Genomic DNA, 15,642 nt, shown 5'->3' on the forward strand with positions numbered 1-15,642 from the left:
GAGGAACCTCTAAAATCAGATAATGCTGATGGGTTGTAAATTAAACATTCCTGAAGCAAACTATGCTGTATGTATGTGTGCTTTTTCTCAATACTCCAAGATAACCAGACTTTTATGTTAAACTTAACTTTTGATATTTTCAACTTACAGGACTCGTTGTACGTATAATATTGATGTTTTCCCAGTATCTCTGACCTGAAGTATGACCAAGTTGTGATTTTAACGGTTTTATAAAAGTTTGTCTGAATTGTCACCACAAAACCATACTGCCATCCAGAGGTTCCTAACCGTCAGATTGAATATGCTTGACTTGACACATTTATCGATAAGTAACCGTAATCGTGATAATTATTTTGGCAAATATAGTCTGCCTTTCTTTATTTCTTTATCTTTATTTTTGTGTTAGTTATACCGTGAGTCATCATACATATTAGGATGAAATTGTTACCATGATTATCTTTAATGTTGTCATACAATCATAGGAATTGCCTAATGCATGTTGTGAACAATGTTGAAATGTCATTGAAAATCGATTAATTAATGATTAATTTGATTAATTCCAGCTCCATGAGGTGAGATTACATTGTGCGTCACAAACCATCTCACGTGTGTGATGGCCTGCCCATTGGACACGCCCCGGAGCGAGATTTAAATGTCTGCAGCTGCGGCATGAATTCAGTGCGCGTTACTCTGTCTTGTCTTAAGTTATGTTATGTTATGTCTTAGTTTTGTTTGTTACTTCTTAGTTGTCTTAGTCTTGTACAGTCGTTTTGCTCTTTAAGTTTTTCCCGTCTTCGAGCTACTCAAAAGCCAAACCGAGTAGCGTGATTTAATTTTCCGAAGACGTGTTTCTATAGTTTGCCGTAAACCTTCCTTTTTCTAAGCCACACGTTTTTGTTTTAGTCTGTAAATTTTAGTCAAATAATAATAATTTTGTAGACCCTCTTCGATCGGCCATCGAAGAGACTATCAATTTTGTTACTATCCGTCCAAAATAATTCTTCACGGACTCAACTGAACCAAAACCCTGCAGCCAATTGTTGATCCTTGGTCCGACTAACGACCATCCGTAGCCATCCCTCATCTGTAACCGACACCTCAGAACCAGTTCCAAAGACGTCACCGTCCAACATCAGCTCGTCACCTTGGTGCGCTTGGCCTTCACCAGACCACTGAGCAGATCGAGCCACGGACGACCATCTGGGCATCTTCGAGTTAGTTCGGAGCAGAACACAACGGGACGACATCAGTCAAGTAGGCATGCTAAGCGGGTTTGAATAAGAGTTGGTCCGTGAGGTTAAGATACTGCTAATTTATCCAAATTCTCTCGACTGCTCGTTTAATCCCTTAACTTTACGTTCGCGTCCCTATTATCCCCTTTACAACTACTTCTCACTATCGCCAAACTTGTTTTACCATTGTGTTGCCACAAGTTTCTTTTGTGTTCTGTCACATCACCTCATATCTTCTGTTGTATTATTCATGATATATCACCCATTATCCATAATTCTGCTTAATAAATTATATTTTGATTTAAGTCCTGGTTAGACGGTATCCTTTTGAACTGAATATATACGATCGCTGTATCCAGAGTTTACGCTTCAGATTATCAGCCTGGTTTACTGTTAGTTCATTCGTTAGTATTTTATGAGCGTTATAGCAGTTAAATTCTGCAGTCCTTCTTAGCTGAGGAAGGTGGTGCCCCGACATTTTATCAACGAATGCAACATCAAATTAAGGTAGTACACACTACACATATCATCTGTCATAATAAACAACTATCTTTGCTTCTGGTCACCAAGAGCTTGCTCAAGGGGGAACTGCTGGGTCTCTGTACATTGAAGAGTATGGTGCTGACCTACTCTACATGAACAGTGTCCTGAGACAACTCTAATGCACACACAGTCTCCCTCTACAGAAGACTATTGAATGAATGTCATAACACTCATTTTAGACTAATATGATGAATAACTGACCTTTGTTGGGTTACTCTGCATCAAGTGTGTGTCACTGTATGGCTGTCTTTCCTCCACCACTGCTCTGAGAACAGCCAGGGTCAACCTGTCCTCTGGCATCAGGAAAAAGCCAAACATCAGTAAATAAAGAAAAAAAAAACACTGCCATTTCAGAGACAGCAGAGACAGACTGTGCCTGTATTTGGTATTCAGACCTTTATCGACTACAAACCCTCATAGCAGACCTGTGACAGAGACATCTCTCTGCCAAACAATCTCAACAACTTCTTTGATTCTGATGATCAGGTCCAAGATTAACACCCCAAAAGCTGCTGGTCCAGGTTGGTTGAAAGAATGACCTCACCATCTCTCTGAGCCAAGCTGTTGTTGTTATGTGCTTGGAAGCCACCACTATCATACCTGTGCCAAAGAAGTTATCTCCATCCTGCTTCAATGACTACTGCCCTGTTATGCTGACCTGAAGCATCATGAAGTGCCTTGAAAAGTTACTCATGCAGCAAAAAAGGGCCATTCTCCTTCCCTCCCTGAAGCCATTTCAAATTGCATATTGGGCCAACCCATCCACAGATGATGCAGTCTCCTCTACTCTCCACTCAGCCCTCACCCACCTGGACACAAGAGACTCAGCCCTCCATCCTGAAGCTCCTTGACCACTTTCCCTTAATGTATTCCTGGTCTTGTAAGTTCCTCTTGTATGTCAGTGACTTTTTCTGCTATGTCAAAAAAAGACTTCCTATTTGCTATCTACTGCCCTACATTTACTTTCTAACATAATTTCGTCATTGTCATTCTCTGTCATCGTAACGAGAAACTATTGCAATGCGATAAAGTCTATGATACAGATCAATAATGATGATGTATAGTCCTTGTGTCAATGTCATTTTTTGAATTTCTTATCTATTGTGTTGGAACCATGAAGGTATTTATTATGATGAATATAAATAGACAATTTTGTGGTTTATATTTGGATTATTTTGGTTGTTATATTTGGGTTATTTTGGTTGTTGTATGTTTTTGATATCACAGTAATTGGGTCACGGGGATATGGGCGGCACGGCAGGGGGTAACAAAGAAAGAGAGGGTGAGTGGCTGGGAGGCCGTATTTTTTTGTTGACTGCCGTTTTGCTTTTGATCGCTGTGAGTGATTTTTTTTTTTCCATATTTTGTACATGTTATAATAAGTGGTTCTATTTCTTTAACTAGAATTGCATTTCCTGAAGAAAATGCGTGGGAAAGCTGGTAGATGCAGAAAACCGGAAACACATTTTTTGGATCTCAGCGAATATTTTGTACAGCATGTCAGACAATCAGCAAACACCCTACCCTCAGCCTCTCAGCGACTGCTTTGTCTCTGATACTAGTCGCTACACATAGTTTTATAAATAAATAAATATCTAATTTATGGAATATCACAGAATTTTGTCCAACATTCATAGTTCCCAGACAATGTAGCCTAATGCCAATGACCTTTTCTCAAATGCCAGAGAATCATCATCATCATCATCATCATCATCATCAGCAGCAGCAGCAGCAGCAGCAGCAGCAGCAGCAGCATTTTAATTTGTCTCTTAGTCTGGTTTATGGCAAAGTATCTGCAAAACTAATGGCATTTCCATCACCCCTTGATCATTAATTTAACCAGGTAAAAATCTTATTGGGATCAAAATCCATTCTTCAGGAGAGACTTGGCCAAGAGGGCAGCATTTGTCAATCAGACTAAGAGGTTTTTTTCATGAATGAGGCCAGGCAATATAACATGATTTCTGGAGTTGGAGACAAAATACAGCCCCTTTGATATTCAGTGAGTACTCTATTGATTGCATTTTTTGGCCTTCATTGGTAGTGATGCAGAAGAGACAGTTGGAAAGTGGGGAAAAAAAGTTTGAATGATGCACCAAAAGTCTTTGTCCAGAATCAAACTAGGGATGCTGCTGTTACATGGCATGTGTCTTTACCGCTCTCTCACTGGGACACCTCACCAGTTATCTTTAAGTCCTTTCACATATGGGTTAATAAACATTTTAAAATGGGCCTGCGTCTTATTTTACTTCTCATTGCTTTTGAATGCACACAGCTGAGACGTCTTTCTGACATACAGAAAAACAGAGCACAGTCATCTTCATCTACCTATGCCTATTTTGTACAACTGACCTTGTGCTAGGTCATATTAATATTCACCTCAGTTGCAGTTTGACTGGAGCAGAAACGTTAAGAGACAGATATATCAAAACCTGAAGGTGAGAGATAAAATCTTGTTACATTTTTTTACTCTCATGTATTACACAGTGCACATCCTGCAGGCTTCTGTAAATATAGATAATAAATAACATTGAACATTTAAATTCGCATCTTAATGTAAAATTGCAAGTTGTTTGATTATTTTGACACAAATCTGATTCCGTAGAGTTTTCCCGTTTGGTATCAACGCAGCACGCGAAGAATGGTTTGTTTTCGTCACGTGACAGGAAGTACATGTTGGAAGCGCAACCTTATGAGGAAGTATGCATTTACGATGTGGCGAACTTTGAAGTCTTGAAATATAACTACCACCCTCTGCTCTGGCAAGATTAACAGCTCTTTCGATGAAAATGGACGCGGTTAGTGTTTCATATGCGTCTGATTTATAGCCAACTGTCTGTTTTTGGCTGTGAGGACCCAACCTTTGCATGCTAGTTTTAGGTAAGTGGCTAGCTAATTTGGATCACAACCTTGCTCTGTCCGTTACCCCAACCATGCAAAGTTTTTGCTGTTTTGTGGTGGTGAAATCTTTTCAATAAGCCATTAGCCATTTTCACTTTGTCCTAGTTCAGCTATTGTCTGTTGTTGAGGCTGTCCACGGTATGCAGTTTTTGCAACGCTAACTATACATGGAGTCCTGTCCTGTTGTTTTGACAAGACATGTACACCTAACGTTAGTGACTGTGGCATTTAGCTGGCATTGACATGACCTCAGCAATGCTCGGTCGATAAGGCGATGAAGAGCTGCAATGTGGCCTTTGGCTTTTAGTCAGTAACGCTGCTGATGATATGTTACAACAACGCTGAGTTCATGGTAGCTGTAGTAAGGTCATGGTGACGACACTGCTTTGCAAACAGCGAACTTGAATATCTTAAATGTCGGATAAGTGAAGACAGCATTGGGTAAGCCATGCACTGTGAATAGTTATTGCCACTCCTTTAATTCTCTAACTAATCGTATTCGGGGACATTCCGCGTATTCCGAGTTCCGGGACATTCAGTCTGGTGTCAACCACCAAATTGTTGCTAGTCATATTTGCTGTCAAGTTCCTAAAAGCAACAGTACCAGTTTTTAGATAACGTGTTCCGTGGACATTCAATTTCATTCAAAGTTACCGTGAAACTCTGTGAAATAGTGTGGCCATGTTTAACATTGGAAAATAAGCATGTACCGTATCAAAGTAGACTGCAGCCGAAGGAACGAATATATTCCCCGTGCAAATATTACACAAAGGCAGTAGCGGGTGGTGTAATATTCAGGTTTTGTAACGGAGTTGCCTTATGTCTTGTATGCCGAATTTATCGACCGGCTAACCATTCTTCAGTTGTGTAAAAAGTCATACAGAAGCGTGACTATGAACAAATTGACTTTTTAAAATTCTCAATTCAAGAATGTACTGCAAATGATACCTCTCTAAACAGGAGAACAGAGTGTGTTTGCCGAATGAAGGCAGAGTTTTGATCAACTTAGAAATTTACTGCCTTTATGAAACCATTTGTCTTGTGTTTATTAGATATTGAAAACCTCCCCTGTGGTGGTTACAACTGGGAGGGTTGTGATTTCTTCATCTCAATTTCCCCCCACGCCTTGGAGTAGGTCTCATTGTCCCTGAACCACCAGGATGTTGGAGGGTCTTGTTGCCTGGGTTCTAAACACATACCTGGGAAAATATGTCAGCAACCTGAACACAGATCAGCTCTCCATTGCCCTTCTGAAAGGTAATTTCACATATGTGTGTTTTTCTGCATCATCATTATCATGCACTCAGTTCCCAGTTCATTCTCTCCACTCAGTGAAAACTAAAGTAGTCTGATACAACAGCTCAGCAATAAATCCTCTGTTTATGAAGATTCTACTGTTCAATTTTTGTTGAAACTGTTTTCGAGATAATTTTAGAAGATGTAGTTTGTAGTGCTGTTGACATGTCTTGTACCATACAACAATACAAAGAGACATTTCTGTTATTTAGCCTACCCTCTTTGATGTAAATAAATAAATATGTTCATTGTCACTTTATTAATTGCAGGGGGTATTGTTTGAACTGATATATGGAACACATGCATTGTTTATGATTCATCCCAGCTCTATTATCTAATGTTGAATGGCTTACCTTAATGTTTTCCAAAATTGTTTTGACTTCTGAGGCAGTGAGAACCAGTAAGGCTCTCTGTTCACACTCACTCTTCAGTAGCCATACACATACCATCATATATGCACACACATACATAAATTGCCTAAAACAATAAAGAACTCTTAGACAAAAGTGCAAGTTAGTAGAGACTACTATAAGTTAGACACAATTAAGTAAATGAAGGAGGGGATGAACACAGATTAGGAAGAGAAGACCAAACTACATAATTCAGTTCCATTATTCGATTCAGAGGAGGAGTTTCCGTTATTTAGCCTACCTTCATTAATATGAATGGGTGGACAAAATATAAGGAACACATGCCAGCATAGCATAGTGTAGTTCAAAAGTACCACAAACTACATCCGCTAAAATGATAATGAAGTTGAATCAACAGCTCTAAAACAGTTACAAAAAACAAAAAAATTTACCTTCAAGAATGAAGGACTGCTGTATTAGACTGCATTGGTTATAGCTAGGTATAGATCCTAACAAACTGGCAACTGAGTGTAATTTATCATAGGAACTCATTAAGAACTTCAAACCAGTGGTGTGGTCCTTTACATGCGACAGTCATTCAGACACTGTAACATACAGTTATAACCAGTTTCATTGGATTAATTGAAATCATTAGTATTTGTTGGGAAAGTGAGCAAAGACAACATTTGTCTGTTTACTGTCATTCCTCAGGTGCAGTGGAGCTGGAGAACCTCCCTCTGAGGAAAGATGCCCTCCGAGAGTTTGAGCTGCCATTTGAAGTCAAAGCAGGTGAGATTTACTGACTGATGACCTCAGCAAGTTTTAACAAAACTGACAAAAACTATAACCAAAGTGGAATAAGGGAATGCTCTGAAAGGCAGAGGCTGCACATTTATTGCATGGATGAGTCTGGACTGCTTTCATCAGTCCTTTTTTTTTGCCCATGTATTTTCCCTCAGATTGCTGTGCAGGAGCCAAGTTTATGTGATTAGTTTTGTGGAAGGAGGTGGATCACAGTGATGAATCAAATCTTTATTGATCTGTAATGATATTATATCTAACTGTGATAGGGGGCATGATGTCAATCGTAAATATAGCCATACATGGACATTCCATAAAGTTCATTGTTTTAATCAGCCCCACTTTTTCAGTCGGTTACTGACACCGCTGGCATTTCATGCTAATGTTGAAATAGTTAATCTCCACTGCCATTAATCTAGTAGCTTTTTTCAGTTTAGGTTGTTGACACATTGCATTTACTATGTTTTACATTGTGCCTGAAAATTGAAGATTGCTAAAAATGTTTGATGATTAAAGCTATGCATGTTGGAGAAGAGTTGTGCAGCATGTATAATTTTGATGGACTAATCTCATGCTTTGGCAATTGCTAAACATTGCATAATATTAAAGGATGCATATCTCTCTGTCCCCCGTGCATCCTTGAGGCTGTCCGATCACTGTTTGGTCCATCTTCTTCCAACCCTCAGGCAGAGATTTAAAACTGCTTAGCCTGTAGTTAAGACTGTGAAAAGATGGATCACTGACACAACGCTGGAACTAGGGTTGAGCGATATGGCTGAAAACTGTATCACGATATAAGTGTTTTATATCGGTCGATATCGATAATTATTGAGATTTTTTATTACCTATTTAAAATAAGGACCAGGAGAAAAATATATTCAATTTAAACCTTCCTCTGATTATAATCCCCTCAGCTATCAAGGCAGAAAGGAAAGGAAATGTCAACACAACCATGGAAAACACTCAAATAATAAATGTAAATAAAAGTGTAAAAATGTAAACAGAGAGAAACCTGAGAACTTTTTTCCTGCAGGTTTAGTGCAGGAAGTTCACAAGCTGATTCACCTTCTGTTGAATAAAATGTTTTCAAATGTGTGCAGTGTTTTGTAAACATAGCAGAAACTGAGGTAGACTTGACACGTGTAACATACAAAAAAACAAACATGATAGACAGCACAGTAAGATTGATTGAACTATAAATCCATCCTAGACACATGAATAATTTTAGTCACTCTTCTTACTCTAAACATACAAGAACTGTTCAATTATATTTTTATTGCAAGTGTGTTACAAAAAAAAGGCTTCTCCACAGCGCTCAGCGGAAGCATGTCTTTAGCTATATAATATGCCACTGCCTCCGTTATGTCTTTGTGCCTTTTAGATGATTTGTCATAAGGCACTGAAGGAGAGTACCTCTGCATGGTGGTCTGCTGATTGTGCGGTGGTGCTGCGGTTGCAGATGTTGTTGGACGTTGGTGAATACGGCTGCACTCCAAAGAGTGAGCGCGGCTAAGGTGGTTAAACAATTTTGTGGTATTACCGGTCTTGGTTGCATAAGTTACAGACCACATTGGCCTGACTACGGTCCAACTTATAAAATCCAAAAAACTGCTATACTGGTGAGCTGACTTTCCCTGTTTTATCGACAATTTCTTCACTTGCTGCAGCACTCACTTTCTATTTCTCATCTCACTCCTCGTGAAGAATCAAACACGAGACAACGAGATGGTGCAACCGAACATGATACTGTTTGATTGCTATGATTGGCGTGTTAGCGTGTCACTCCCACTGATCAGTGATTACTCCCTACGTTGCTCGGTTACCTGAGAGCGAGTGCCTTTCTTCATGCAACCAACCTTGCTTTGCAACTTCTGGTTTCTTCGGACAAAGAAAAAAAAAAAAAGGAATGTTTTATTGAAAGCATTTTTTATTGATATTTATTATGTATTTATATTTATTCGCGAGACATATTGTTATCGTTTTATCGCCCAGCCCTAGTCAATACAGCACTTATAGCACATGATTAAAACAGGTTGTCCATAACATCTTGGCTCAGGAATATTTTATATGCTTCTGGGTTCAGCCTAACCAATTCTAAACACTGAATATATATATAGTCAGAAGGATTATAGTTAAATACAGTATTTGTCAAAATTCAGAGTTTGGTGTTTATTATTTCTTCAGCTTCAGCCTATGTTTCCTTTAGTGTGATTCATGCATCATGTTGTCTTTCACTAGGCTTCATTGGAAAGATTACTCTCCAGATCCCTTTCTACCGGCCTCACAGTGACCCATGGGTCATATCCATGTCCCAGCTCAACCTGATCATTGGCCCCACCCAGCTGCAGGAGTATGACGTAGAGAAAGAGAGAGAGGAGGAGAGACAGCGCAAAAAACGCCTCCTCAAGGCTCTTGAAGACAAATTTATAGTAGGTGGTTCAACACTAAAGATTAAAAATTGTCTTTTTGTTTGTCTCACTAATGGTAACAAACCCAACCTCACAGGAAGCAGTAGCTATAGACATATTCTTTTTTTTGTGCTGCATGTTGCATGAATTGAGGTGTGTCTCTGAAATACTAGACCTTGGGGTTCTTTCAGTGATTTGCTCTCTTAGCAGCAAAGAGGGTTTATGTGTCAGCATTGTCAGATCCCAAAAAAATCCCACTCAGGAAAACAGATCTTAATCAAATAATGGAACTGAATTATGTAGCTTGGTCTTCTGTTTCTAATCTGTGTTTGCTCCATCCTTTATTTATTTATTTTTTGTCTAATTTATATTAGTCTCTACTAACTTGCACTTTTATCTTTAGAGTTCTTTGTTGTTTTTGGCAGTGTATGCATATTAAGATGGTTTGTATTTGTCTCCTGAAGAGTGAGTGTGAACAGAGAGGAGAGTCTTACTGGTACTCTGTCACTGCCTCAGTGGTCACCAGGATTGTAGAAAACATTGAGGTAAGTTATGCAACCTAATACACAAGAGCTGGGACGATTATCATGAACTACCCATGTGTTCTGTGTACCAGTTCAAACAATATCCCTTGCAATTTATACAGTGAGTTGGTAACATGCCTACTCCATTAAGATCAGTGAGGGTAGGCTAAATAACATAAACGCCTCTTTGTATAATGTAATAGAGGTTTAACAGCACCACAAACTACATCCACTGAAATAATCATGAAGTTGAATTAATCCATCTCTGAAACAGTTTCCAGAAAAACATTATAACCTTCATGAACAGAAGATTTATTGATTGAGTTAATTCAGACTGCTTAACTTTGCAATACATTTCCTTAGGGATCTACAACTGTGAATTTTGTCCCCCATCACTGACTTTGAAAGGAATCTTTTAATTGCCATTATGATCAGGACAAACGATTAAAGCTAGAAAAAGCTGTTTGAGTGTCCATATGCACCTGACTTGTTTTAAGACAAACTTTAAGCTAGGTGTACTTACTAAACTGGCTTGGATTTTTTTTTATGATACAGTACAATTAAACACAACTTAGACAATGTTTTAATCCAAGCAAACACTTAAAAAATGGACAAAATAAATATCAGGACAGAGAATTTCCATGTTCTATCTTGACACTGTGGTTGGCCTGCTCAAAGTCATCAGGCAGTCTGATCATGACTTACATGCTGAACTTTTATTATCTGGCTTATGCATAGCTAAAGATCCAAGATGTGCATCTTAGATTTGAGGATGACTTCTCCAACCCAGAGAAACCCTTTTCCTTTGGGGTTTGCATCAACAGCGTTTCTGCTCAGAACCCTTCCAAAGAGTTGGTAAGTGTTCATTCAAGGTGATTTTAGCCCAATAATATGAAATTACACACACACATACACATTCCTTTTCAGGTTGGCCTTTAGTGGATCATGACAATTTAAAGATTAGTACTGGAGTATAAGTTGCTCCGTAGTACAAGTCACATCAGTCAAAAAATGCGTCATGAAGAGTAAAAAAACATATATAAGTTGGACTGGACAATAAGTCGCATTCATTTGGAAATTTATTCCACAAAGTCCAAGACCAAGAACAGACATTCAATCTAGAAAGGCAAGTTATTCAACTAAACGATAGCACACAGAAAAACAGGCTGAATAGGTGTCCGGTATGTTAACCTAACACATTAACAGTTATTCAGCTTCACAATAACATAAAGAACATACCTGGGAGGCTGAATAGGCTAAATTAACATAACAAGCCAGCGACTCCAACAAGAAAGTTACCGGAAAGCAAGTTCACTAAGCTCCCGATATCATTCCACATCACTGATTCCGTTAAATTTTTCATCCTCGGTGTCGCTTCTGAACAACTATGTCAACTCCGAAGGAAGATGAAGCACCGTCTCCTCTTCTGCGAGGCTGTCACCAGACTCTGCATTCAGCATTCAGTTAATTTTTTCAGTGGTACAGGAGCAGCATATAGTTGTCACAAGCCTAGAGCGCCCTAGAGTAAGTCATTATTGCATTGCGTTCACCAAAGAAATTGTTCTTCTAAAGATAACTCAGTATCTTAAGGTTATGAGATTGGTATGATAAAATTATGAGATCTTTACATGTTAATTGGTTGTCTCAGTTGATTAGGGCTACCGCAGGCCTTTGCATTTGAGGTTAATGAAGGAGATTTTCTTTGCAGGTCCAAAAACTTCTCCGACAAAAGCAGCTGGAGATAGAAGATTTCAGTGTCTACTGGGATACTGAATGTGAAATGCTGGGAAAGCTGCCTGCAAATCAGATCCAGGTCAGGCATTCTACGACCTTCAACAGTTAGGAACCAGTGTCCAGGACAAAGAGTATTAGAGCTTAGTTCTGAACTGCATCCTGAGTTTTCCATATCACTTTTCTTTTGCATAAGGTACACGTTACAAAATAAATTTATTTATCCTTCTGTAACACAGGGTTGTCCAAAGAAATGCAAGTTGTAGTCCCTTGATGCTTCTCACAAAACATTTATTTATTTAGGATGGAGTGTGGAGAATGAATTGAGGAGTCTCACAGCCTGAGGAACCACTGTTCTGAGCCGGTTTAATCACCTGCTTCAGAGCTCTTCAGTACTGGGCCGTGCAGTGCATGTATACACATGGTCCCACTCAATACTCTTTGTATTGCTCCTTTGTAAAAGTTAACAAGAACTTGGCATAGAAATTTTGCTGTCTCAAATTTTTTGAGCTTGCTTTACCAGGGTGTACATGTGGAGCATCCATCTCTGTGATACTGGTTGCCAGGAACCTTTAGCATGTTCACCTGCTCCACCTCATCTCACTGATGTAGACAGGGGTGTGTCTTTCTCTCCTTTTTTCTAAAAACAAAAATCAGGTTGTTGGTTTTGTTGACGTTGAGCAGTAGGGTGTTCTCTGTGCACCACCCTACAAGATTGCCGATTTCCTCCCGTTATGATTATATGATGCTGGCATCATCTTCAATTTTTACAACAGAGCTCTCGCCATTTCTGGGATTGCAATAATGGGTATACAGCTTGAACAGGAAGTTTCTCAGGGTTTATTGTACCTGGCCACAGTAAACCACAAACACCAGAACATTTTTGTGTCCTGGAGCACAGGCCTCAGTGAATAAATTGATTTGATTGAGATTTGTTTTTTGTACTAAGGGTCACATGTGACTGATCATGGTAATTTCAGGTGCTTTAAAGGAATAGAAGACCACCTGTCTCAAGGAAATGACTTTAATTTAAACATTATGCAAGACTTGTAATGTCTTTTAGGTAAATTTTTAATATAATGGGGTGATATGTAGTCATGAATATCATCAATTATGAATTATCAATTATGAATCACAAAATACATGCTGTATGGTGTAACCTGACTTGACCTGATCTGAAATCTTTTGAATTATGTACTGTGATGATGCAAAACCAAATTAGATGTAAATGCATTGTCTAGGGTCAGATTCTCTTTTGAGGTTCGAGGCATAAAGTTGTCTGATAATCTGATTCTTTTGTAACTGTACAGGATGCAATGACCCAATGTATGCAGAGCCGTGAGCATCAGTACATCTTTGAACCAGTATGTGCCTCCATGTTGCTGAGAAGAAATGCCTCCAAGGAACCTCTGAGATCCAGAAACACCCCACGGATTGAAGGCCAAGTTCAGCTGGAGCCCCTGTCCTTACGCCTATCACAGGTCAGTATGAGCACCTGACAATTTTCTTTGTCACCAATGGCAGTTGAATTAACGAGTGATATGTGCGTTTCACTGAAGTTCTCTGGTGTCAGAAGAAAAGACAAATGATGTTTTCATCTGAAAACATATGCCTATGCGAAATTGAGATATTGAAAATGCTTACTTCATAATTTAATACTTAAGATGGCTCAGCACCGTATTAATGGATTGACCTCTACTATTTAGTCGGAGAAATCTTCAGTTCACAGCCGAAATATTTATTGAGATCACAGGTAAAGTATAGCAGCACTGATCTCAGAATGACAGAGCTCTCACAGGATCTCCATCAGAATGAGCTCAGATCTCTGATAAAAGTTCACATTTATCTTCTTGGGTTTGACCCAATCCCGTACAGACTTACGCGACCAAACGTAATTGGCCAGTTACCAAGACCTGGACAGCCCAACTACTGTCCACATCTTGTCCTTGGAATGTGATAAGCAACCTGTGTTTGAGTGTTGTTTAGGCGTGGATCTAATGCAACAGATGTCACTAACAGTAATGGATGAGAGGCGAAACGTCTTCCAAGACAAACTGACAAAGTCCAGTTGCGATCGATTGAATGCCTTGAAGCAGAGAAGAGAAAAGTGTCATCTGCTTCCTGTTATCAAAACTGTTTTTCACCAGTCATGTTATCTTATAACGCTAAACGGTACAAGGACATTCATTGGTTTACACAAGTGCAATAAAAGATCACAGGATGAGAACACATAAGATCACTTGAAAGGACCAAATCGTTATACTATTAACACAAATAATCATGATAATAACAATAATTCTAATAGTAATAATAATAATGTTAGAGAGCCGCTCTGTCCACTGGTACCAAAGCAGGATCAGTGCACTATCAGCAAACTCTGCTTTAACCATGTTTTCTATGTTGTTTTGTATATAATTTGGACTAAAGGAAGGATCAGGTACATTGTATCTTGATCTTTATGATACTGCCCCCATATCTGGAAGAGGGTTTTTTGGGGGGGATTGTCAATGTCTTTACATAAGGGAAAAGTGGGGAAATGAGGAAAACATGACCCAGCCTTCCTTTCCCATGCCCCTGTTCCAGAGAGAACTGTCTAGCTGCCACCTAAATATAAAATATTATGGTGGTGGAGGAGTATTACCCCTGATTTCCACCGGACACGTAATGTTCGAGTTCTGTCTGTGTGTATGATGATATGAATAATATTCATGACAAATGTTACCAAGTATTTTATAATAGGTACGCAACTTCTAAGTGCTTTCCAAAGGCAACTGGACTTGCTTGTGGTTCTAGATGTTTTGCCATGTTTTGTAGAAGTACCATTACCCAGATGAATGAGAATCTTCACAGAGGCAAGTATGCAAAGGAGGTGTATACATTTTCCATAGAAATATAATAAGTTTGTTTTTCCGGTGTGCAATATGTGTGGTGTTCCTTGTTATCCATTTCATGAAGATAGTTGTCTTGGCGATTGTTAAGGCTATGAGATGTAATCTTCTGTTTAATTCTGTTCAGGTTGATTGTTGATAGGTCTCCTGGTAAGCAGAACAACAGCAATAATGAGATATGGTAGAAGATATTAGGTGACTCTGATTTCTATCCAGTGTTTAACTGGTGTGTAGTGCCAGGTAGCATGAATATAGCTATCTAGGCTTTTTGTTTGCAATTTGAACAGATTTCTCATGAAAATCTCATTTGAAATATTTTTTGCTCATTGAAGTAAATTCTTTGGAGTATCCTATACTGTCTGAGTTGTAGGTTGGCATTTTGTGTCATGAGGTCGATTTTTTTTTTTTCAGAGTTAGTTCCACAAGTTGGCATCAGGACTGATGGAAGAGACCCATTTTAATGATGTATTTACAGTGTTTTCTTGGACTGTGATATTACTCTGCATATTTTGGAGAGGAGTACAAATTGTTGGTGATGCTGCTGTGAATGTAGTTCACACAAGATTGTGCAAGATCCAAGATAGCAGCCCCTAGATGCTAGACTACTGATTTAAACTGTCTTCTTTTCCATTTTTCCTCAAATTACACACGTTTGTGTGTGTGTGTGTGCCCCACATATTGTATTTTAAAATACAAAATGTCTCACCTGTCAATACCACCACCATCCTAGAAGAATGTTGAATGAATGCATGAACAGCTGCTCAGTAAAAATTGATAATGTTTATGCCCCAAATATGGACGACCCATCTTTTTTCCAAAATGTTTTTCCTCCTCATCTCAAACATTTCCAATGAAGCCCAGTCATAGTAGGAGGTGACTTTAACACAGTTATTAACGGAATGGAACCAATCTACATGAACCCAAGACCAAGACCAAATCTCTTCTGCAAAACCCAGAGGTTGACAGTC

At 38.9% G+C, this 15,642-nt stretch overlaps 1 protein-coding gene across 4 annotated transcripts in view; it reads left to right on the forward strand.

Moving 5' to 3' along the window:
* Positions 1-4,485: 4,485 nt before the first annotated feature.
* The window catches only part of vps13d (vacuolar protein sorting 13 homolog D), a 261,953-nt gene continuing 250,796 nt past the window's right edge, over positions 4,486-15,642 (forward strand). For all 4 annotated transcript variants that reach the window (XM_070967714.1, XM_070967716.1, XM_070967715.1 and 1 more), the window contains exons 1-8: positions 4,486-4,655; positions 5,729-5,933; positions 7,034-7,111; positions 9,362-9,552; positions 9,996-10,076; positions 10,794-10,910; positions 11,764-11,868; positions 13,097-13,267. In XM_070967714.1, the coding sequence (XP_070823815.1) occupies positions 5,837-5,933; positions 7,034-7,111; positions 9,362-9,552; positions 9,996-10,076; positions 10,794-10,910; positions 11,764-11,868; positions 13,097-13,267 (840 nt within the window). In that variant the 5' untranslated portion in view covers positions 4,486-4,655; positions 5,729-5,836. The remainder of the gene's footprint in view (positions 4,656-5,728; positions 5,934-7,033; positions 7,112-9,361; positions 9,553-9,995; positions 10,077-10,793; positions 10,911-11,763; positions 11,869-13,096; positions 13,268-15,642) is intronic.

This window comes from Chaetodon trifascialis, chromosome 8, assembly GCF_039877785.1.
Source record: "Chaetodon trifascialis isolate fChaTrf1 chromosome 8, fChaTrf1.hap1, whole genome shotgun sequence".
In the NCBI taxonomy this organism is placed as follows: domain Eukaryota; kingdom Metazoa; phylum Chordata; class Actinopteri; order Chaetodontiformes; family Chaetodontidae; genus Chaetodon; species Chaetodon trifascialis.